This window comes from Colobus angolensis, unplaced genomic scaffold (assembly GCF_000951035.1).
Source record: "Colobus angolensis palliatus isolate OR3802 unplaced genomic scaffold, Cang.pa_1.0 Scaffold203, whole genome shotgun sequence".
In the NCBI taxonomy this organism is placed as follows: domain Eukaryota; kingdom Metazoa; phylum Chordata; class Mammalia; order Primates; family Cercopithecidae; genus Colobus; species Colobus angolensis.
The window spans coordinates 3,934,796-3,960,040 of NW_012115189.1; the positions used below are offsets into that span (position 1 = coordinate 3,934,796).

At 41.0% G+C, this 25,245-nt stretch overlaps 1 protein-coding gene across 1 annotated transcript in view; it reads right to left on the minus strand.

Moving 5' to 3' along the window:
- MDN1 (MDN1, midasin homolog (yeast)) overlaps positions 1-25,245 on the minus strand; it is a 205,712-nt gene that overhangs the window by 78,770 nt on the left and 101,697 nt on the right. The window contains exons 29-39 of the mRNA XM_011941954.1: positions 24,692-24,830; positions 24,266-24,396; positions 21,134-21,278; positions 19,294-19,423; positions 13,212-13,430; positions 11,379-11,576; positions 9,585-9,793; positions 8,170-8,292; positions 5,632-5,829; positions 3,652-3,759; positions 3,101-3,289 (exon numbers count right to left, since the gene is read on the minus strand). Coding sequence (XP_011797344.1) covers positions 3,101-3,289; positions 3,652-3,759; positions 5,632-5,829; positions 8,170-8,292; positions 9,585-9,793; positions 11,379-11,576; positions 13,212-13,430; positions 19,294-19,423; positions 21,134-21,278; positions 24,266-24,396; positions 24,692-24,830 — 1,789 coding nt within the window. The remainder of the gene's footprint in view (positions 1-3,100; positions 3,290-3,651; positions 3,760-5,631; positions 5,830-8,169; positions 8,293-9,584; positions 9,794-11,378; positions 11,577-13,211; positions 13,431-19,293; positions 19,424-21,133; positions 21,279-24,265; positions 24,397-24,691; positions 24,831-25,245) is intronic.

Here is a 25,245-nt window from a genome sequence, read left to right on the forward strand (position 1 = left end):
CCCGAGTAGCTGGGACTACAGGCGCCCGCCTCGTCGCCCGGCTAGTTTTTTTGTATTTTTTAGTAGAGACGGGGTTTCACCGTGTTAGCCAAGATGGTCTCGATCTCCTGACCTCGTGATCCGCCCGTCTCGGCCTCCCAAAGTGCTGGGATTACAGGCTTGAGCCACCGCGCCCGGCCGATTATTTCTGATCTTTATACCCATGCAAAATAGTTGTCATGTCCATTTTATATAGATAACAGCACTCACAAGAGTTACAGAATTTGCCCATGGTTAGTGACCGATTTTAAATCTAAGCCAGTCAGCCTCCAAAAACATGTTATACCTCCAAACATTTATGTAGATATGAAAACCAAATTTATTCCTCTAACCAATTATTTACATTGTTACCCTTTCGTTAGCAGTAATGCTATTAGAAAATGTTCCGTTAACTCTCTTTGATTTTGGATCTCTAAAAAATCTAAGAGTAATGGTGGAGGGGGATAGAGGTATATAAAAAACATTAATTTAGCCCATAAAAGTAGGGAAAATTAGAGCCAGAAAAAAAAAAAAAAGCTTACAAAATAGTATTTCTAAAAAGCATCAATACTCATATAATTGAATACTGCAATGAAGTTAGAAAATAAAAATAATATAGATAAAATAATAATCAGTGTCAAACAATGGACTGCGAGACTAAAAGCAGCATAGGAAAGTGTTTCTGTCACCTACCTATGAGTCCAGGTGATATATGACCTCATGTTCCACACTAAAGCATATAACCTCCAACCCCTGATGTTCTATCAGAGGGTTAAAATTACACATATTGCTACTGGGGAGGCTGAGGTAGGAGGATCACTTGAACCCAGGTTGCAGTGAGCCAAGATCATGCCATTGTACTCTAGCCTGGGTGACAGAGCAAGACTCTGTCTCAAAGAAAATTCCCAGTCTAGCTTTTCAGTTTAGCTTTATAAAAGCAAAATTCAATTCAACTGGACTCTTCTAGCTTTTACAGACTTTATCCTTCTATGATATTATTTTTCTTGACCTTGTCTCCCCCGCTAGAAAACAACTATAAGGTCCATTACAATAACCCTGAATCGGAAGAGTGATGGAAAACTTCCACATACCACAGTGACCCAGCACCTGACAAATCAATCATTCAACAACTGGCACATGTTTTGGTCATAATATACTATAATAAGTGGATGAAGAAATTAAAATACTAGCTGACTATGTGAATTATATATCAATAAAGCTATTAAAAACTAATAAGACTTTCTCCTAATCGAATGACTGAAAGTCACCTACATATGATAAATGAGTTATGTGTAATTAGTTTCTGAATACCACACTAAAGAAGATCTGGGTGGCCGGGAACAGTGGCTCACTCCACTTGTTATCACAGCACTTTGGGAGACTGAGGCAGCAAGATTTCTTGAGTCCAGGAGTATGAGACCAGCCTGGACAACAAGGCAAGACCACATCTCTATTAAAAGTAAAAACAAATTAGCCAGGCCGTGGTGGCATGTGCCTATAGTCCCAGCTTATCAGTGGGCTGGGGTGGGAGGACCCCTTGAGCCTAGGAGGTCTAGGCTCCATTGAGCCAGCATTGTGCCACTGCATTCCAGCCTAGACAACAAAGTGAGACCTTGCCTCAAAAAAATAAGAACAGAATGGGTAGCAGAATGAAAGGGCTGTGAAAGTCATGTGTGCTATGGGCCAGCCACATCTTCACATTTCAACAAGGAGGTTACTGCTTCTAGTGCAGGCATCTATGTATCTATTCCTTTATTTTCAAACAGTGGCCGGGCGCGGTGGCTCAAGCCTGTAATCCCAGCACTCTGGGAGGCCGAGACGGGCGGATCACAAGGTCAGGAGATCGAGACCATCCTGGCTAACACGGTGAAACCCCGTCTCTACTAAAAAATACAAAAAAAAAAAAAACTAGCCGGGCGAGGTAGTGGGCGCCTGTAGTCCCATCTACTCGGGAGGCTGAGGCAGGAGAATGGCGTAAACTCAGGAGGCAGAGCGTGCAGTGAGCTGAGATCCGGCCACTGCACTCCAGCCCAGGCGACAGAGCAAGACTCCGTCTCAAAAAAAAAAAAAAAAAAAAACAGTGAAATTTACTAGAAGGAAACAGCAGACAAACTGGAGAGGGCCTAAACTGGAAAGCTGGCTCTGCTACCTGTGACACTCCATAACTTTGAGCCTTGGATTTTTACCTTTAAGATGCCATGACAGCACCTCCTGCCTACAGCTATTGTGCACATTCAGCGAGACAGAATTTTACATACCACAAACTCAAATGCACACATTATTACAATTCCTTACAGTGGGAATTCTAGTTTTACAAACAGGTATTTTTATTTTCACTTAAACGCAGAATCTTCTTCCTTTACATGATTACACTTTCTAGATAAAATGCTTTGTAATTTGACATTTATTTAAAAACAAAACAAAACAGAAAACCTTCCTCTTCTACTGAGTATCGCCTGTCTGCCTCCTCCTGCTTCTCACATTGGTGCTTGTAAAGATGATGAAGACTTAGTTCTTTATTACTGGAGGGCAATACTGCTTTAAGGTTTGTGATCATGGGGATTTGGATAGATAAGCAAATTATGTCCTCTAAAGCAAGGTACTCTATATAGCGAGACTCCAAGGTAGGAGAGTGTTTAGTCTGTTCTTTTAACTTTTAAATTTTGAAGCAGCTTTAACAGGCTTGCTAGCTGGGCTTGGTGGCTCATGCCTGTAATCCCAGCACTTTGGGAGGCTGAGGCGGGTGGATCACTTGAGTTCAGGACTAGAGACCTGCCTGACCAACATGATGAAACCCCGTTTCTACTAAATACAAAAAAAATTAGCCGGACCTGGTGGCTCATGCCTGTAATCCCAGCTACTTGGGAGGCTAAGGCAGGAGAACCACTTGAACCTGGGAGGCAAAGCTGCAGCAAACCAAGATTGCACCACTGCACTCCAGCCTGGGCAACAAGAGTGAAACTCAGTTTCAAAAAAACAAAACAAAAAAAAGACTTGCTATTAGTGTGAGCATGTCCTTTCTCACCCACAGGAAATCAACTTTCAGATGGAAAGAAATACAAATACCAAGTGTGAAACTCACCTTTTTTTTGTCTTCTTCGGTTCTCATTCTTTCACCATAGACCAAAAACACATGCTGACCAGGATCATAACACCCAGGGGACTGGTCAACCAGCATCAACTGACACCAGCGGAAAAGATCCCGGAGGTTGAATTCCCAGGGTCCTCCTTTTTGCCCCCACTTCTTCTCAACAGTCACTTCATGATCAATCTAGAAAGAAAACATCCTGATTGGGAAACATGCCCTGCTTGCTACTAGGCACTGCATTAAGTACTGAGAATGTACTACAAAAGCATACGTAATCTGAAACAAAAATTAACAGGCTTGATTCAGATGCCTCTTTCTCAAGACTTCCAAATGCCTGGCATATCCTCTAAGCATTAACACTGGTAGTCACAACAGAAATGAATTACTGGATGCCTCCACTATGTAGTGTGCCTTCCACTAGAAACCTGTAGAATTCAAAGTAATTTCATTTAGAGATCCTGATAGTTTGGTAGAATCCTATGTTGAAAAAATGCTTGTTCAAATACAGTCAGAAAAAAAAGAAACTAATACATGTAGGTACTTACTTGGTTATTGAAAGCAACCATTTTCTTAACAATATTTTTCTCAATGGCTGGAAACAAAGTACTGGCAATGAACTCCATGTCAATTACTGTAAGAGGATCAACGAAGACCTAGAAATCCAAAAATAACATGAAGAAATGCCTCTGTTTCTCTTTAACACTAGAAATGACTCCATGTCTTATTATGTAAAATCTTTAACACCAAATAACAATACATGAGAAAGATAATTTTCAGTTATAGAAATTTCTTTTTTGTGTTTTGAGAATAAAGAATCACAAAATCTTCTAAATACAGCAGAGTAGAGGTTTTGCTTTTAAGGTCTAGAATTCTAGTGAATTAAAGAAAAAAAGAGGCCCAGTGGGGTGGCTCACACCTGTAGTCCCAGCACTTTGGGAGGCCAAGGCGGGCAGATCATGAGGTCAAGAGATTGAGACCATCCCAACTAGAACAATGAAACCCTGTCTTCACTAAAAATACAAAAATTAGCTGGGCACAGTGGCATGCGCCTGTGGTCTTGGCTACTCAGGAGGCTGAGGCAGGAGAATAGCTTGCTCCTGGGAGGAGGAGACTGCAGCGAGCCGAGATCACGCCACTGCACTCCAGCCTGGGTGACAGAGCAAGACTCCATCTCAAAAAAAAAAAAAAAGATAGATGTTCTTAAAAATTTCCTATGTATAATGTAAAATGCTTTTAAATCTGGGTGGTAGATATGAATATTCACTATAAAAGTCATCAAACTTTTCCATATGTTTGAAAGTTTTCTCAATAAAACATTCTTCCTTTTTTGAGATGGAGACTCGTTCTGTTGCCAAGGCTGGAGTACAATGGCACGATCTCAGCTCACTGCAACCTCCATCTCCCAGGTTCAAGCGATTCTGCTGCCTCAGCCTCCCGAGTAGCTGGGATTACAGGCACCCGCCACCACACCCGGCTAATTTCTGTATTTTTAATAGAGACGGGGTTTCGCCATATTGGCCAGGCTGGTCTCGAACTCTTTTTTTAGTCTTGCTCTGTCACCTGGGCTGGAGTGCCGGTGGCCGGATCTCAGCTCACTGCAAGCTCCGCCTCCCGGGTTTACGCCATTCTCCTGCCTCAGCCTCCGGAGTAGCTGGGACTACAGGCGCCCGCCACCTCGCCCGGCTAGTTTTTTGTATTTTTAGTAGAGACAGGGTTTCACCGTGTTAGCCAGGATGGTCTCGATCTCCTGACCTCATGATCCGCCCGTCTCGGCCTCCCAAAGTGCTGGGATTACAGGCTTGAGCCACCGCGCCCGGCCTAGTCTCGAACTCTTGACCTCAGGTGATCCACCTGCCTTGGCCTCCCAAAGTGCTGGGATTACAGGCATAAGCCACCACGCCCAGCCAATAAAACATTCTTAAAAGATACTCAGCCAATTCTTAATCATAAGGGACAGTGACACTAAACAAATCTAGAGGCATTTCCAAAACTCTGGATTGGCCAAACTCTGAAAAACTTATGTTAAAAAAGTAAGCATATACATACACATGTAACCCTCTGCAAGTAAGAATAAAGGCATAAGATACCAAAATGCTAATAATAACTGAATGGGGAACAGTGGATTTTTATTCTTCATGGTAGTTTTCTGTTCCTTCTTACTTTTCTTTAGTTAAAATGCATTATTTTCAGTAAAAATTTTTCTTATATATTTCAATAGATCAGAGGGACAACTGAAAAGGTCCAAGATTGGACTTCATCCCAGAGTGCAGTAACAGAATCCTGAAGAGGCTGTGGACCTTACTTTCTTCCAGCTGATAACACATCCAGTCTTCCGGGGCAAAAGATGAAGGACAGGAGCAATGATGGGAATCAGTCACATTAATATTGATCATATAAGGACGAGAAAAAGGATCGTTAAGCTGATCCTCTCTAATTCTCACAGTGAACATCCTTAAAGGCTTCATAATAGTAGTGTTATCCCCTCACAGTCTATATTTGGTCTCTATGGCAACAGCAAATCTTACCTGAGTGAATCTGTTAAGGAAAGACCTGGGCAAGCCTTTCCTCCCACCTCCTTGTCTAAAGGGATTCTGACACCCAAAAATCTTCGTCTTTTCATGCTGCACTTGAAAGCTCATTCCTAACTCAGGTACATAGATTTCTCCTCGGTGGTCAAAACAAGCATTGAGTCCTTCCAATACAGACTGAGAAGCCAGGTTAAGCTATTTAAAGAAGAAAGTACATATATTTGTCTCAAATATGTTGTACAACTGAAACAAAAAGCAGGGGAATAATATGCAGCAAAAAAAGCTAGAGTTATCTTCAGAAAGGGAATTTCAAACAATATTGATAACCTTCTATATTTTAGGCTGAGTTATGAGTTGGTTTGTCTTCATTCTGTTATTTTGTTTTTGAGACAGGATTTCACTCTGTCACCCAGGTTGGAAGTGCAGTGGCACAATCACAGCTCACTGCAACCTCCACCTCCAGGGCTCAAGAGATCCTCCACCTCAGCCCACTGCATAGCTATGGCCACAGGTGTGCACCACCACACCCAGTTAATTCTTTTTTTTTTTTTTGGTAGAGCCAAGGTCTCACTGTGTTGTCCAGGATGGTCTCAAACTCCTGGGCTCAAGTAATTCTCCATCCTTTGCTTCCCAATGTTAGAATTACAGGCATGAGCCACTGTACCTGGTCCAATTCTATTATTCTTTATTTCCCAGGTACGTTAAAGAGATTTTGGCTGGTATCTTACATAGATACACACACACACACACACACACACACACACGTCAAGAATCTTTAAACTGAATAAATGCTCAAATTACATTTTAAAGTTAAAAATCTCCTCAAAAGTTAAACTATCAATTATACGTACCTATATTAACCTACTCTGTATGTAATTACTTGCAGAAAACCTTGCCAATACACAGATATTTCATTTTCAGAATCTGAGTTTTTAAGATGTGTAACACAAATTAGCCAGGCACGGTGGCTCACTTAAGGCCAGGAGTTCAAGACCAGCCGGGCCAACATGGCAAAACCCTGTCTCTACTAAAAATACAAAATTTAGGCATTGTGGCGCATGCCTGTAATCCCAGTTACTCGAGTGGCTGAGGCAGGAGATTCACAATTCACGTGAACCTGGGAGGAGGAGGTTACAGTGAGCTGAGAACCCACCACTGCACTCCAGCCTGGGCGGCAGACCGAGACTCTGCCTAAAAAAAAAAAAAAGAAAAGAAAAAGATGTGTAACACTAATTGTAGAGAATAGATAAGGTTTGCTAACTTTTTAAATACTTTCCCATCTCAAACACTGAACAAAATATCCAACAGGTTTCAAAGTCAGGATATAAAAGGAGTCAATACAGCTGATTTCCACCAATTTTGTAAACAAGAATAATTACAAGGGGCTCTTGGGCCAGGATGAAAAGAGCTGAATATAGGTCTCCAGATGAGCAGTCCAGAGCTCAGGGATGGAAAGCATGTGTGGTTTGTTGGTAACACAGAAAGAGGAGATTGGGAAAATACAAGTTAACAAAATGCAAATAGACAAAAATCAGAGCATACTATATTAGAATTTCAAGTGTCATGTTTACATATGCACCACAAAGCACAAACAGCTCTGTATATTCCCAAACAGAAGGCCACTGTTAAGTGTGTTTATAAATCTAGAATGTCTTGTAGTCCCTGAATGCAATTCCACTAAATACGCAGTTCCACTAAATACTAAGGATGGTCAGTAGCCTTCAGCTTTAAAACTAGGCTTTCTCTTTTTCTGGCTAATATATATTCTATCAGACAACTTGTTTTAAAAAAAAAAATCTGAAAAAAGGAAAAAATTCCCTTTCCTTGCTATCCCAAGAATAAAAGGCAGAAAGCAGCTCAGCAGACAGAAGTCCTGCAGCACCCTCTCTGATGACTGGACCCAGGAATCTGAGCCTGGGGGACCTGTTGCAACCTGTGTCCAAAGTCTCACCTGTGACATGTACATCACTCTAATCATTTCAGCTCCACAAATACTTCTAGCCTTTTCCTGAATATTGTATACCCCAAACTGACCCAGCTCCATATCTCTAGCTGTCAGAGATTCAGTATTTATCATGTCTCATGCTCTGCTCTTTCTTCTGATAATTTACCCAATATGCACATATAACTGATCGCTTCCTCATTTTGGTAGGTCATTTTGTATGTCTTTTCTTAGTCTCTCTGGTGCACTAATAAAACATGAAGTGGTTGACACTACTTGTAAAATGCCTCTAAAATAAATGCAAAAACAGCAAGCCTGTCAGAGACTAAACTAGTGACGATGCAGTTTTCCTCTGAAGAATAACTTTAACCAGTGGGAGAGTTTGTAGGTTTTATGTACAAGAGTCTCTTTTTGTGTATTCTGCCAAGTGACCTTCCTTATTCTTAAAGGAAACTACAGAGGATCTTTTCATTAGAGAAAAGTCATCAGCAGGATCTTCCACTGAGAAATGGATTGTGAAATGGAGCTGTGAAAGGATGACTACTCCTCACACACATGATCACCATCTTGAGCATGACAAACAGGCTCCTCACCTCATCCAACACCACCCAATGGCCTGCCTTCAAAGCTGCCAGTAAGGGGCCATCACGCCAGGCAAACTCTCCTCCCTTGCCACCTTCAACAGGGAGATCTGCTCCAAACAGGTCTGTGATGTCCTTTGAAAGGGGAAGAAATGGAGAAAAGCCAATATTACTTTAAAAATCAACTAGATTCTAACACCCTAAATCTGAAATGATAAACACTTTGGGCTGGCATCACTACTCTTCCTTTCTACACCCAAGACAGAACTAACCAATCCCAGCCCTCTTTACCAGGAACCCAAACATGCCCCAAGAACTTTCCCAACATGCTCCATATATTAATCAATTTGAGCTGGTGCTCTAGATTAACAGTTCTCAACACTGGCTGTACTTGGAATTTAACTGACGAGCTTAAAAAAAAAAAAAAAGAAAGCAAAACTCCATCCAAAGGATTCTCGATTTGTCATCTGCACCATATTTTCCTTAGATTGTTAAAAGTCATTTTATTTCTACTACTTTTTATTTTTTTATTTTTATTTTTTTATTTTTTTTTGAGACGGAGTCTCGCTCTGTCACCCAGGCTGGAGTGCTGTGGCCGGATCTCGGCTCACTGCAAGCTCCGCCTCCTGGGTTCACGCCATTCTCCTGCCTCAGCCTCCCAGGTAGCTGGGACTACAGGCGCCGCCACCTCGCCCGGCTAGTTTTTTGTATTATTTTAGTAGAGACGGGGTTTCACCATGTTAGGCAGGATAGTCTCGATCTCCTGACCTCGTGATCCGCCCGTCTCGGCCTCCCAAAGTGCTGGGATTACAGGCTTGAGCCACCGCACCCGGCCTCTACTACTTTTTAAAAAAAATTTAAGCAAAAAATTAAGTGGGGTTATATTACAATAAATACCAAAGTGGATAATTCTCTCTCAAAAGAGAATTAGAATAAAGCATCCAGAGAATTAATATTATAGGCATCAGCAATTAACAAATCCAAAGAAGATTTAGTTTGGAAGGTCATGTTGCTGTGTTTTTTACTATGATATGAAATATCTGAGGATACAGGCCGGGCGCCATGGCTTATGCCTGTAATCCCAACACTTTGGGAGGCCAAGGCAGGTGGATCACTTGGCATAAGGAGTTTGAGACCAGCCTAGCCAACATGGTGAAGCCCTGTCTCTACTAAAAATACAAAAATTAGCCAGGTGTGGTGGCAGGCACCTATAATCCCAGCAATTAGGGAAAGTAAGGCAGGAGAATTGCGCCACTGCACTCCAGCCTGGGAAACAGAATGAGATTCTGTCTCAAAAAAACAAAAAAAAAGAAAAGCAGTATTTGAGGACACTGATAATGTAACCATTTCTGATTAGGAAACTATAAATTGACACAGACATTACTATCTATAGCTATCTCCATCAGCAGTAGGATGACCGAGCTTACCGTTTGCTCTGACAAGTTGATTCTAACAAGGGTATTTCCTGAAGCCTTCGCTAATGCTCCCACCAAACTTGTCTTGCCAACACCAGGGGAACCCTCCAGGAGAATGGGTTTCTTCAGTTTGGTAGCTCTTAAGAGCCTCTGTGCATTCATAGCAGTGGTCCCTGCACTGAGTGCATAGTCTGCAATATTATTCCTGTGTAGGACAGGTCCTTAAGTGGAGAAAAGCAAAGCCACTTATATGCGGGACACCACCAAATCACATGTACACATCAACTCAAGATTTTAAAATTCTACCACGTGGGCTATCAGTTACTGAAGTACCATTTGCAGTGAAAATGTTCAATCTCTATTTCAATATTTCCCCACTTTTAGATCCATAAAATGCTTTAAAGGAATAGCCAAGAGCACATTTTCTTCAACTGTGCCTACTACACAGATCTCTCCATCTCCTATACACATACATGTACATAGGTACATAAGTCTAATTGCAAACGCACACCTCTCCTTTCACAACCTACACCCTGAATCTCTGTATGTACTTGTACAATTTACCTTCATAGTTACTTTCCTAAAAACCAAGTGTAAGCTAGGCGTATGGGCCACATGGTTCCACATAATCAATTTCATCCAATGTTTTTGGCCACCAAAACAATTCAGACTACGTCCTTAACCCATAAGTTAACTGATATGCAGGACTAATAATGGTCTTGCAAGAGTTAACCTTTGTGCCACTGTCTCTTGGAAGAAATTTTTGTTTTGTTTTCACTTTTTGTTGCTGTTGTTGTTTTTGTACACCAGTTTAAAGAGAGTGAGGCTAGGAAAACATTTATTACCTTACCCTTACCACCCCAGTTCTAGTCCACTAGCATATATCTCCTACACAGGAGCACTGAATCCTATGATGGCGGCTTAGAGAAGGGATTTGATGGTTAGATAATACAGCCCATTAGGGATGAAGAGAGAATACCGCTAAGGAGAGATGGAGCTCTGAGGAGAGGGAAAAGGGCAATGGAATCGGGACTGGTTATGTTCACCACTGAAACCGTATTAAATTGCCACTGCAACTCCATATATTTCAGGCATTCATCAGTCATTAATAGAGAGAGGACGGAGGGACAAGAAACAGAAGACCCTGCTATGGAAACAACATTCTGAAAAAGTAGGAGCACCTTAGAAGTAGCTACTCTAACTGCCTCATTTAAATCTTTGGTAGAGGCAATCTAGATAGAAAGTGAGGAAGAATTAGAACACAAACCCACTATCTCCTAGACTACTGCATTTCCTATTATCATTCACTTATCCAGCAGAAATTTTCTGAGTGCTTATGACTATGAGGCTAAATGTCAGATGCCAGGGACTGGATCAGGAATGACACATTACCAGCCTTCAAAGGTTCACAAAACCTGTTTCTGTAAAAGATGATGAGGTTCTACAGTTAAGATACATTATAGGCTAAATAGGTCTTTGCAAGCCACTTAAAAGTTTATTGTCAACCTTAGTAAAGTTTAGAACTCTACTACAGGAAAGTTCCTAATGCGGGAACCAACTAATAAAAAAATAAGCACTGTATAAGACAATCTATTTATAGATTGAAGTCTCTATTTCCCTCTATTTTTACATGCCAGTTATGTATTTTCAACCATTCCCACAATTATGGTTATTCCCAAGTCAGAATCTAACTCAGTTAGTGCAAACATAATCATGAGTATTATACATTAAAACTAAGTCACAATAAAAGCCAAGTATCTATGATCTATAGAAAAGGAAAACTGGTTTTTTAAAAATCATTCTTACCCCTTGGTATAAAAAATGGATGAATTCCCCAAAGGTTATCTATTCCAGTGAATTCTTTGACCTTCATTCTGTCATAAATCTTCAATTCATTTTTCTGATATTCTGTAAGTCGTACAATCTTGGCAAGCCTCTTGATTAGAAATTTCAGACATTCTTTTCGTGCCAAAAGGGCTGTACCAAACCCAGAGGAAGTTACCCCTAAAAGACAGAGGATCACTCCATGAAGCAACAGGACAACACCAAGCTTCACCACCATTCAGCAGGAGCTCTGGCACAGGTTCCTGGAAAAAAGAGGCCTCAGCAAAACTGCAGCCTAAATGTGATTTCTAGTATAAGCAGTTCTAAAAAAGAAGTCTAACACCCATCCCCCACAATCTATAGATTATCAATTAAGCAGCAGATCATTCAGTAAAGCACTCTAGTCACTCAATGATAAATCAGTCTAGATATAGTACCTAATACTGCACTAGTAACCGTTTTGATTTATATTTCAAATCTTCATGGCTGAAAAACCAGAACATAGTGATTTTTATGACATTAAAATAAACTTAAAATATTCAGGCCCATTATCAAAAAATGACCACTCATGTTAAAAATTGGCCAGTGCTTCTATTCACAATAGCAAAGATTTGGAACCAACCTGAATGCCCATCAATGATAGACAGGATAAAGAAAATGTGGCATATATACAGCATGGAATACTATGCAGCCATAAAAAAGGATGAGTTCATGTCCTTTACAGGGTCATAGATGAGGCTGGAAACTGTCATCCTCAAAAAACTAACACAGGAACAGAAAACTAAACACCACATGTTCTCACACATAAGTGGGAGTTGAACAATGAGAACACATGGACACAGGGTTCTGAACATCACACACCGGGGCCTGTCAGGGGATGGGGGGTAAGGGGAGGGAGAGCATTAGGACAAATACCTAATGCATGAGAAGCTTAAAACCTAGATGACATGTTGATATATATCAACTTATGTATACATATGAGTCTTTATACTTATGTATACTTATGTAACAAACCTGCATATTCGGTTTCTCTTCAAATAATCTGATCTTTTATTCTTTAATTCATAGTAACCCTACCTTTTCCTTTTTCTCCTTTTTGCCTTTGTTAAATGCCCAGGCATGCCACAATACCAGGCGTTATCAACACCAGCTCACATTCCTTATTTAAAAATAAAAAAACTAACTTTCTAACTCATTATAAACACCCCTTCCCCTTCCTCTCCACTTTCTTTTACATCTCTACCTTATCTAAAAAAATTCAAATGTCTAGCCAATCAAAATTAGTTTAAGTTATACAACCCAACCCTAGCCAATAAAAGAAAAATACAAAAACAAAACTTGCGTCAAAAAAAGGCTCTCGTGCCCTTTGTTCAAGTGTACTCTCATGGCAACTGAACAAAAAAATACCCCTCTGCACAAAAATAAAATTGCTTTGCTAAAAAGCCTTTGTTCAAGTGTTCAATGTCTTTAAAATTTTAAGCTTTATTCCTAACACATGTATCCCAGAACTTAATAAAGTTTAAAAAAAAAAAGCCAGTGCTTTAGAAGCAAAGACATTTCAACAGCCTTTACTCTACTCATAATCACCACTTCATGTTTGTTAAGTACCTGGTCTACCAGCTTTGAGAAAGTGCAGTGTATCTTGTGTGCCAACCACTTTTCGAAGAGTACAAACAAAAGGAAAGCCATTCTGAGTTTTGGAAATATTCTGCGAAGTGATTCGGTAAAATAGCTGGGTCAGAGGCCTGGGCTTGCTCCATTTCCTATGCCCCTCTATCCGAGCCCCTTGTCCCCACCAGCTACCAGACAACATACCTGAACCTATTCCATCTATGTACACCAGGCATGCAGCATGGACAAAAGACGTCACAGTGGAGATGGTCTCTGGCCTTTTCGAAGCAGCTTCCTCCCCCATTTTGTTCATGAAGTTAACCCAGGACAGGATGTCTCTGATACTGACCATGCACTTTCTGCCAAACTCTTGGTGGGTTAGCCAGTCAATGAAATCCAGCATCACTTCAGGTATGTCAGACCCTAAACACAAGAAACAAAAAAAGCATTTGCTGTTAGCGGGAGATCCCAGAACAACAGTTCATAACCTGGGGCACACAGGTGGCCTAAAAGGGGTCTTTGCTCCTTCTAAGCAAAGTTCTGTGAATGTACATAAATGCTTTTTCTAACAAAAGCAGTCTGCACCTTTGATCAAATTCTGAAAAGATTCATCAATAGCAGTCCATCCCCACCCAAAGAACAAAACAAAACCTTGGGAGTTACAGTTTTAGACACTGACCTGAAAACCGCCCAAAGAAATACAAATTGATTTGAGTTAGGACACAGTTTCGAACTTCCATCACAATTATTTTAGAAAATATGCAAATTTTATTATATCTTATAATTTTACTTATATTTTAAATAAATGTATTTTTTTCCATTTAATGTAATAAAGAATGTCATCTTTTCAATGCCATTCATTCAAGTGTTTTTTTTTTTTTATATCTATGCAGCAATCAGAATTCAGCAAATTAGGGGGGGTTCACAAATTCTGTTTCATGAATCAAGTTGAATATCCTAATTATCACAATTTCCTATCAGATAATATTTGTCTCAAAATAAAGAAAATACTTTAGTATATATAGAGTCAAAGCAATCCCAATTAAATCGAGTGGAGTACTTTATAAAACGTCTTAAGTCAATAGTAGACATTTATCTATAAAGTATGAATAGCAAAGAACATTTTAAAAAGAAAGAAAAGATTAGAAGGAAGCACTGCTATAATATAAAGCACAGCAATAGCCTCCAAAGCTACATATATTGTGAATTAGAAGAAACGTAATGGGTTGGAAGAATACTGATAACAACAACAAAAACTCTTTAAAAAGAGCTTAAGGCCGGGCACAGCGGCTCACGCCTGTAATTTCAGCACTTTGGGAGGCTGAGATGGGCAGATCACAAGGTCAGGAGATTGAGACCATCCTGGCAAACATGGTAAAACCCTGTCTCTACTAAAAATACAAAAAAATTAGCTGGGGATGGTGGTGGACACCTGTAGTCCCAGCTACTCAGGAGGCTGAGGCAGGAGAATGCATGAACCTGGGAGGCGGAGCTTGTAGTGAGCCAAGATTGTGCCACTGCACTCCAGCCTGGGCGACACAGCGAGACTCCATCTCAAAAAAAAAAAAGCTTAAAATGACAAAGCAAGGGGGAAAGTTCAATAACAATGTGGAAAGAAATTAAATGCTATTTCAACTAGACAGTAAATACCAGTACTTAGATTCACACTTCAGAGAAGAATAAATTCAAGGTAAATTTTAAAAATATGAAAATGAAAAAATTAATCCATTAATAGAAATTAAATTATGACCATTTAAGAAATAAGATCAGAGATAAATAGGTTCATATATGTATTTTTAGTTCACATATGTATTTTTAGAACAAATATGAAAAAGTAACACAATATTAAAACCTATGATAAATGTAATGAAGAGTATCACCCCAAAAGACATAATGAATACCAAATGCAGAATGATTCATTTATTTAAAATAAAGGCTAGGTATGGTGGCTCATGCCTGTAATACCAGCACTTTGAGAGGCCAAGGCGGGCAGATCACTGGAGGCCAGGAGTTCAAAACCACCCTGGCCAATATGGTGAAAACCCGTCTCTACTAAAAATACAAAAATTAGCTGGACATGGTGGCACGTGCCTGTAATCTCAGCTACTTGGGTGGCTGAGGCACGAGAATTGCTTGAACCTGGGAGGCAGAGGTTGCAGTGAGCCAAGATGGCACCACTACATTCCAGCCTGGGCTAGAAGTGAGACACAGAGTGAGATTGTGTCTCAAAAAAATAAAAATAAAACACAAACAATGTTCCACGTCACTAATAATAAAAGACAAAGAAATTTTAAACCTCCGCTAAACTAAAAAGGATAAAATAATGGATTTTACTGTATTTTTTAAAATTAAAACAGGCACCATGGCTCGTATCTATAATTCCAGTTCAAGACCAGCCTGGCCAATATGGCAAAACCCTGTCTCCACAAAATACACAAAAATTAGCTGGCCATGGTGGTGCACGCCTGTAGTTCCAGCTACTTGGCAGGCTGAGGTGGGACAATGGTTTGAGCCTGGAAGACAGAGGTTGCAGTGAGTCAATATTTGTGCCACTGTACTCCAGCCTGGATGACACAGCCAGACCTTGTCTCAAAGGACGAAGGGGGAAAAAAAAAGAGAGAGAGAGAGAGAGAAAACTCCCTGATGGAGGGACTGTGGCAAGCAGGCACATTCACTACGTTGCTGGCAGTGTTGTGAACGATATCACCTTTCTGGAGAGCAATCTGACCTTATCTAAGGAGAACTATACAGTTTCTTATCTCCACTTTTAGAATATAACACAAGGAAGTCATTATAAATGTTTTTGGGTTTTTTTTTTTTTTTTTTTTTTTGAGATGGAGTCCCATGCCATTGCCCAGGCTGGGGTGAAGAGGCATAATCTCGGCTCGCAGCAACCTCCACCTCTCAGGCTCAAGCGATTCTCCTGCCTCAGCCTCCTGAGTAGCTGGGACTACAGGTGCGTGCCACAACACCCAGCTAATTTTTGTATATTTAGTAGAGACAGGGTTTCACCATGTTGGCCAGGATAGTCTCGATCTCTTGACCTCGTGATCTGCCCGCCTGGGCCTCCCAAAGGGCTGGGATTACAGGTGTGAGCTACTGTGCCTGGCTGATAGGTGTTTTAATGAAACAGAATGGTTCATTAAAGTATTGGCCAATGTACCAATATTTGGTACATTAACCAATGTAACACAGAGGTACTGTTTACAAAAGTTTGAGATTGAAAAAAGCAGTTTATGTGCCTTTCACAGGTCAACTTTTTTTTTAAACACATCAATTTCTCAGAATCTTTTTTTCTTTTTTCTTTTCAAAAGAGATGGAGTCTCACGCTGTTGCCCAGGCTGGAGTGCAATGGATAATCATGGTTCACTATAATCTTAAACTCCTAGGCTCAAGGGATTCTCCCACCTTAGCTTCTTGAGTAGCTAAGATTATAGGCACGTACTATCATGCCTGGCTTTTAGAATCTTTTGTTTTGTTCATACTATGAATATATGGATAATACTATTACCGAGATTTGTGAACTAAAAATACCAGAGAAATTAAGTAGAACCCACAGTGATATTTATATACTAATTAAGATAATACAGTAAATATAAGTACTACAATTAGGATCAGAATTCAATGTAGAAGGACACTATTAGATAAAACACTAAATTTGGCTAGGCACGGAGGCTCACGCCTATAATCCCAGCACTTTGGGAGGCCAAGGTGGGCAGATCACGAGGTCAAGAGATCGAGACCATCCTTGCCAACATGGTGAAGCTCCGTCTCTATTAAAAATACAAAAATTAGCTGGGCATTGTGGCACACGCCTATAGTTCCAGCTACTCAGGAGGCTGAGGCAGGAGAATCGCTTGAACCCGGGAAGCGGAGGTTGCAGTGAGCCAAGATTGCACCATTGCTCTCTGGCCTGGCGACAGAGCAAGACTGTGTCTCAAAAAAATAAATAAATAAATTCATCAAATCTTAACTATCTTTAAAGAAAATCTAAAAACAAAAAGCTATGTCTAGTTTCCTGTTTTATATTTCACAATTTTTTAAAGAAGTTTTTATGTGTGCCTTCCTGATCTATTTCTAGAAAATAAAACTGTGAATTATTTTTTTTTTTCAATCAATGTTGACCAGGTTGGCCTCGAACGTGTAGCCTCGCCTCCCCGAGTGCCAGGGCAACCGGCCTGAGCCACCGCGGCTCCCAAAACTGTGAATTATTAAGCCACTTCCCTTATTCACCATGCTCCCTTCAAGGTCTCTAATGCCTCCTTGGGAAGTCTGCTGCTGTGTAGCCTAGAAAGCCTGGAGTAAACAAGCTCCTTAAGGACAAGGTGTGGGGCTCAGAGGTAAGTCCTCAGGGCTCCCATGCTTGCATGGAGCACACTGGTGATGCAGCAAGCATGGTCATGACAGCAGTTGAACCCTCTGTCATTCTTATCACAATCCAAATAACAAAGGAATAAGCATAGCCCATAGGAGATGAAGAGGTAACTTCCTGAAGGAATCCAGCTCCAACACAGAACCAAAAGATAAATCATGCTTGATTAGCGATTTCTGTCTTCAGGCCTGCTTTGGCCTTCTGGCTCCTGCCTATAGTTCCCAGCACTTAGCGAGGGCAAAGCAGGCAGGTCACTCGAGCCCAGGAGTTCCAGACCAGCCTGAGCAACATGGTGAAACCCCATCTCTTAAAAAAACACAAAAATTAGCCTGTCTTGGTAGTGCATGCCTACAGTGCCACATACTCGGGAGGCTGAGACAGGAGAATCACTTGGGCCCAGGAGGTCAAGACTGCTGTGAGCCGTGATTCCGCCACTGCACTCCAGCCTGGGTGACAGAGACCTTGTCTTCCCCGAAACCCCCCCAAAAAAGTCTGTATTATACTCCTTTTACTGGCATTCTCACAATAATTGCCACTGCAAACAGCACACAAGAGTCATGGGTTCTGAGTTCTGAGGCTCTGAGCCTGGGCCTTGGACCGACCGTAGTGGCATCACCTGAGGGGAGGCTTCGTTAGGCAAATTCTCTGCCCCTGCTGACTGAGAAACACTGGGTGTGGGGCCCTGCAAGCTGCATTTCAACAAGCCCTTCAACTGAGTCTGACAACTAACTACAGGCTTAGTCAGTTCTTGTGCCACTGGGTGACTGTGATATTGGTAGAGACTGTAGAGAAAAAATGAAGTTCAACAAGGCATGGGGAATTTTGGCCATTCAAGCAGCAGTGTGTATACCTATAAATGTGGCAGTTCACCGTGGGCCATTCTTAAAAAGAAGTCTTTGCTCAGATGACTAAAGAGTCAGTGTTCCCTAAAACACCACAGGTGAGAACGGGTTCCATGCAGATTAGATGCTCTCCACAGCTACTCTACTCATTTTTGAAAATGTGCAGAAGGGCACCTTTAAAAAGCTGAACATAGCCATGAATTCCAATTTCAAAGAAGCAAGTATCTTTTTAAAAATTCTTTAAGAATATAAAAAATGATCCAAAAAACTATGTATTTAGTCTTGGAACCAGATCTGGGTTCTAAATTTATTCCATTGAATGTCTAAGATAAATACGCAGACATCAAACCAATACAGGCTTCAAAAACAAAAAGAACCACATAGTAAGAGTGTTGACTCTTACTGGATATTTTAAATTGTTAATTCTAGGTTATGGATATTTATCTATTTTCCTTAGGCTTGAGATTTTTCATAACAAAAATTATTTATTTATTTTGAGATGGAGTCTGTCGCCCAGGCTGGAGTGCAATGGTACGATCTTGGCTCACTGCAACCTCCACTTCCTGGGATCAAGCGATTCTCCTGCCTCAGCCTCCCGAGTAGCTGGGATTACAGGTACCCACCACCACGCCCAGCTAATTTTTGTATTTTTAGTAGAGATGGGGTTTCACCATGTTGGCCAGGCTGGCCTCGAACTCCTGACCTCAGGTGATCCGCCTACCTTGGCCTCCCAAAGTGCTGGGATTACAGGCGTGAGCCACCATACCTGGACAAAAAAATTTTTAAAGTGAAAGAATAACATATTCATATATGACAACTAAAGAAATGCAGCTGGAATTCTACAGCCATTGTGTCAAGTGGTAATGAGGAAAATATGAAGATGGGACACTTTAACAGAAGATAACAGAATAATACCATATCCTCCTTGTGTACTTTGTTTCATTTACTTATCTCCTTTCTTCTTACAACACGCCATATACACATAGGGCTAATGTCCTGTAAGAGATCCCTCAACTCCCAACACAAACCCTGTTGTGATCCAATACTACCATCACCACCTGCAAACGCTCACCTTTAGGATCTATTCGGCCCAGACACAATCCTGGACGAAGATTATGATTGATTATCTGAATTAAATCTTCACGACTTGTGCTTTGAGGGCACCATATTTCTGTAAACCGGTTTCTTAAGGCAGGAGACAGCTATAAGAAACACAAAACTCCAACGTGAATTTTTAAAACTATAAGGAAAGCTGGAAAACAAGTCTTGAAAGAATGTTGTTAGCTGTTAAGTCCAGCAAATACTACATACTTTTTTTTTTATTTCTACTATCAGATATAATTAATTGAAGATGTACTTTGTCTTGGCTCCTTACATTCCATGACACCTTCCAGTATCATCATCACTTTCTTAATAGACATGGTCCACAGGCCTTACAGACTAAGTAGTGGAAGCAGGATTCCATCCAGTCCCAGTCAAATCTGAACTCTTCCCCTTAAGTAAAGATTCTTCCTTTTACTTTACCTTTACTTTGCATCAGGTACATAAATAATACTTCAGAGAAAATAAATACCTTTCTTCCCACAGAGAAGGGCAGTCTGATATAGGAGGAAGAAACTTCTTTTATGTGGCTCAAAGGGAGTGTGATTTTACAAAGTATATATTCTACCTCTTGAATAACTAGAAATTGTTTACCCACTCTAGTCTTAGGGCCTTTGCCCCTGTAGATTCCTTTTCCCTCCACAAGGTCAGTTAACACTATTCACAAATGTTTGCAATGCCCCATAAGCATCATTACTGGTTTGTCTGATTACTTTGTTATTACTTTCCTTTTACTTGATGATAATCTATCTGGTCTATTACAGAGACCCAGGAATAAAGAATACGTGTGTGTACCTCATCAGTATCCTAGACAACCAGTACCTCTGGTGTCCAGCATCCTACCTTGCTCTGCTTGTTAGGCATGCAAAACTAAAAAGTAACTTTCCTTTGGGTAAAAGTCAGCAAGCATTGACTTAGGGAAAACAAGATAATCTGACAGCCAAGCTAATATACACAAACTTGAAATCAGACCTCTCTGTGGCATTTCTACTTGCCCAGAAGCCAGTTTTTGTATTTTGAATGTGATGTATTTTATTCCCTCTTTTCAGAGCATATCTTGAAGCATAGAGACAATCTTTCATCTTATGATACTGAGGAAACCTAGGCCCAAAATATCATTTCAGCTACTCACCAAATTACCAACACTCTAATTGCCCTATTTAAGATCAACCCCTCTGTTTCTTCTCATCATCCCTGACCTGTTACACCACTCTCTTCCTAACTTTAATAGATCGGGATCCAACACATAGTGTTGACTTCTCTACTGAAAGGTTTCCTGAGCCGGAAACCAACAAGGTTGTTGGTTCCCGAATATATCTGAACACAACCCTCTGAACATAGGAACTACCCTCTGCCCTTTACTTTACCAGCAGTACGAAAGTGACACACATAATCCTTACGAGAACAAATAAGCTCCATCTACAAACCAGAAGAGGTTCCTGGTTGTGACTTTTTTGTCACTTTAAAACCACTCATGAAAGCAGAGGTGTGTTTAATACAGTGGACTCTAAAAACAGGTTACATTTAAATTTCAGATCCAACTTTTCTCATCCATAAAACTACAATAATAACTTTCTTGCAGAGTTCCTGTGAGCTTTCTCAGGGTAACATACGTAAAGGGTTAGGTAAAGTGACTGTAACAATGACATTTCAGGCACATACACAAAGTGAGATATCAAATAAAGAGATACTTGTGTCAGAATTGTTTTCTAACCCAATAATTATTTTAAAATATTTTTGGGTTTTTAAACTTTTACCCAGTTTTTACCTAACAAAAACTAGAAAGAAAATGTGCATCAGAAAAGTTTTACCTCCTTTTTTCCAAAGTCACCCCCAGGGTTCATGGTTGCTAGAATACGAAATTTTTTCCCAGCAGTCAACAGCTCTACTTCACTATCCTTGTCCTCTGGACTGCCTTTTTCAGCTAATACCAGAGACTTTTCTACTTCAAGGACACTAAAAGAAAAATTAAAGAACAGTGAAAAGGGCTTATACAATCTTTCTATTTTACAGTCTTCAATGCTTTCTAAAAGAAAAAAAAAAGTTATCACCTATCTAATGAATTTTTACTTCAGTTAATGGTTTCCTATCACAAATTTTAAAACGACTCAGTATCTTAATTCCTGTGTAATAATGGCCATTTCTGATCAGGAAAAAAAAACTTTTCCACTTATAACCTATTAAGGCATTGGTCTTAAAAATGAGTAACTTGGAAGAAAATAAACAAATTGCATGCCTTATCACAATAGCCAACAACCAGAAAGAACTCAAATATCATCGACTAGTGAATGGATAAACAAAATGTGGTATATCCAATACTATTCGGGATAAAAAGGAACAAACTAATAATATGTGCTGAAATAGGAATGAACCTCAAGACATTAATGCAAAATAAGAGAAGAGACTTTTTATCTGAAATACCCAGAAAAGACAAATCTACAGAGACAAAAAAGAGATTAATCAGAAATTTAGTGTAATGAACACAAAGGATTCTATTGAATGATGGAAATGTTATAAAACTGGATTGTGGGCCAGGCACAGTGGCTCTCGCCTGTAATCCCAGCACTTTGGAAGGCTAGGGTGGGGAGATGACTTGAGGCCAGGAGTTGGAGACCAACCTGGCCAAGATGGTGAAAACCCATCTCTACTAAAAATACAAAAATTAGCAAAGTGTGTTGGCTCATGCCTGTAATCCCAGCTACTTGGGAGACTGAGGCACAAGAATCACTTGAACCGGAGAGGCAGAAGCTGCAATGAGCTGAGACTGTACCACTGCACTCCAGCCTGGGCAATACAGCAGGACACTGTCTCAAAACAAAACACAAAAACTAAATTGTGATGGTTGCAAAGCTTGAAACCACCTTTGCAAAAATTATGAGTGAGAAAAAAATCTAACAAAAAGTTATGACAGTAAAAAAAAAACCCACAAAACTTGTCCTAACTGACTCCATCTTTCTTCTAGCCTCCAAGCTGCCCTTGTTCATTCCTGGGTGTAGGCCAAGTAAACTACGGGAGAAATTTAGTTTATAATTTAACTTTAAAACAAAAGTAATAGCCCCTTCCCAAAACTAACCCCCACCTTCATAAAACTAACCACAAGGTTAAAATTACGGCTCAGGACACAGCCAGAGTTCACAAGATTGAATAACCTTCCCAACTGCTCCTATAACATCTCTATTATAAAACCTAAGATTAGTGTTTAAGGTACTTTTCAGACCCTGATTCTGACAGAATGGCTAGCACCACCTAGAATGGAAACCCACACCAAGAAAGTTGCTCAACAGGTCTTACGATCCCATGAGCTTATTCAGGGCAAAAAGACAGCTCAACTTCCTGTGATTTCAACCCTGTCGCAACAGCATTCCCCATTCCCTAGGCCTCTGACCCTAGCCTCGGCCGGGCACAGTGGCTCACGCCTGTAATCCCGGCACTTTGGGAGGCAGAGGCAGGAAGATCACTTGAGGTCAGGAGTTTGACACCAGCCTGGCCAACATGGCGAAACCCCATCTTTACTAAAAATATAAAAATTAGCTGGGAGTGGTGACACATGCCTGTAGTCCCAGCTATACAGGAGGCTGAATGAAAAGAATGGCTTGAACCCAGGAGACAGAGGTTGCAGTGGGCCAAGATGGCATCACTGTACTCCAGCATGGGTGACAGACGTAGATTCCGTCTCAAAAAACAAACGAAAAAACCCTAGCTTCCAGGCCAGGCGCAGTGGCTCACACCTATAATCCTAGCACTTTGGGAGGCCAAGGTGGGAAGATCACCTGAGATCAGGAGTTCGAGACCAGCCTGGCCAACATGGCGAAACCCCATCTCTACTAAAAATGCAAAAATTAGCCGGGCATGGTGGCGCACACGTGTAGTCCCAGCTACTCAAGAGGCTGAGGCACAAGAATAAAACCTGGGAGGTTGAGGTTACAGTGAGCTGAAATCACACCACTGTACTCCAGCCTGGGAGAAAGAGCAAGACTCTGTCTAAAAAAACAAACAAACAAACAAACCTCTATCTTCTAAATTTTTAGGGAAGCTGATTTGAGTAATAAACTCCTGTCCTTCCACTTGGCTAGCTCTGCAACTACTAAATTCTTTCTCTATTGCAATACCACTAACTCAGTGACTCAGTTCTATGCATATAGCTTGCAAGAAGAACCCATCATGGGATTATAAACTTACTAAAACTCACTGATTTATGCATGTAAACTATATCTCAAAAGAGAAAAAACGGGTGTTACTACATCAAGATTCATATTGGTCTGAGGTCTAATGATGGCTTACAGCCATGGATCTAGGATTCTGACTACAGTTTTTTCAAAATTTTTTTTTTTTTTTTTTTTTTTTTTTGAGACGGAGTCTCGCTCTGTCGCCCAGGCTGGAGTGCAGTGCCCGGATCTCAGCTCACTGCAAGCTCCGTCTCCCGGGTTTAAGCCATTCTCCTGCCTCAGCCTCCCGAGTAGCTGGGACTACAGGCGCCCGCCACCTCGCCCAGCTAGTTTTTTGTATTTTTTTTAGTGGAGACGGGGTTTCACCGTGTTAGCCAGGATGGTCTCGATCTCCTGACCTCGTGATCCGCCCGTCTCGGCCTCCCAAAGTGCTGGGATTACAGGCTTGAGCCACCGCGCCCGGCCAGTTCTTTCAAAATTTTAAGAGAGTAGGCATATAATTCACCTTAAAAAATAGTTTTGACTTTGGCTCATGTTTTAGCCCTGCCATTCCATGATCCCATTGTTCTGATTATTTGTACCAAAAAAAAGAAAAACCTAGAAATTTAGGAAACATTGAATGCTAAAGCCAAAAGACATGGTAATACATCAATAATTTCAAGCATTTACTAAGGTGCACCTATGAGGAGTATTACTGTGCACAAGATTATCTATAAAAATCACATCAATCACCTGAGCAAAAATATCAAACACAAGGCAAACCTCTCAGGCATGTACCTGTTGAGTCTTTCCAAGACAGAGTCATCGGCCAATGAGATCTCATCCAAGAGGAAAAAGCCATCCTCCTTCATGGCCTGAACCAGAGGCCCATCATGCCACTCAAAGAGTCTTGATGTGTCAATTTCTTCCTATAATTTGAAAAAGTGGGGCAAATTAAAGGGCAGGTGGCTCCACAGACAATATACATGCAGCTGGCTGGTGTTTCCACGGGTGAAGTAGGTATTCCGAGGAAAGTAAGAATCTGAGAACAGGAGACAGAACTTGCATACCAGAATGCTTGTGAAGGCCCTTGTAGACCAGAGAAAATCTGCAGATATGCACATTTAGCCAAACCAGAACCCAGCTCCAGAAACCCTACCACAGACTCATGCACAGCTAACTGCAGTTTTGTAAAATAACTGGAACACCTGCTGCTGGACAAACCTTGTCGTTTGGCTTTTGTCTCACTGGCCGCAGGCCACCCAGGAAGTCTGATGTCTCCATGTGTAAGTGGCAGCTGACAGAGTATAATTTCTGATTTGCCAAGGCTGCAAATACCTGACAGATAGTAGTTTTCCCACACCTGTTAGAGATATGCAACTGATTAACAAGGTATGTGTTTCAAATACACATCCATAAACACCCCCCTCAGCAAAAGAGAAGAACCACTGTAGGAGTCTCACTGCAGCAGCAAACAGTGCTGGCCAATGTGGAACCTCAACCCCAGGCTCACGGCACCCCTCTGCATGACTGCACTCTCTCATATTCCTTATCCAGAAGGTATGTACTGCACAAACTCCATCCTAGTTCTATCAACAACCACCGGCTGGGCACAGTGGCTCATGCCTGCAACCCTAGCACTTTAGGAGGCTGAGGCAGGAGAATCACTTGAACCCAGGAGGCGGAGGTTGTGGAGTGCCGAGATTGCGCCATTGCAGTCCAGCCTGGGTGACAAGAGCAAAATGCCACCTAAAAAAAAAAAAGCCACCACCAAGGGA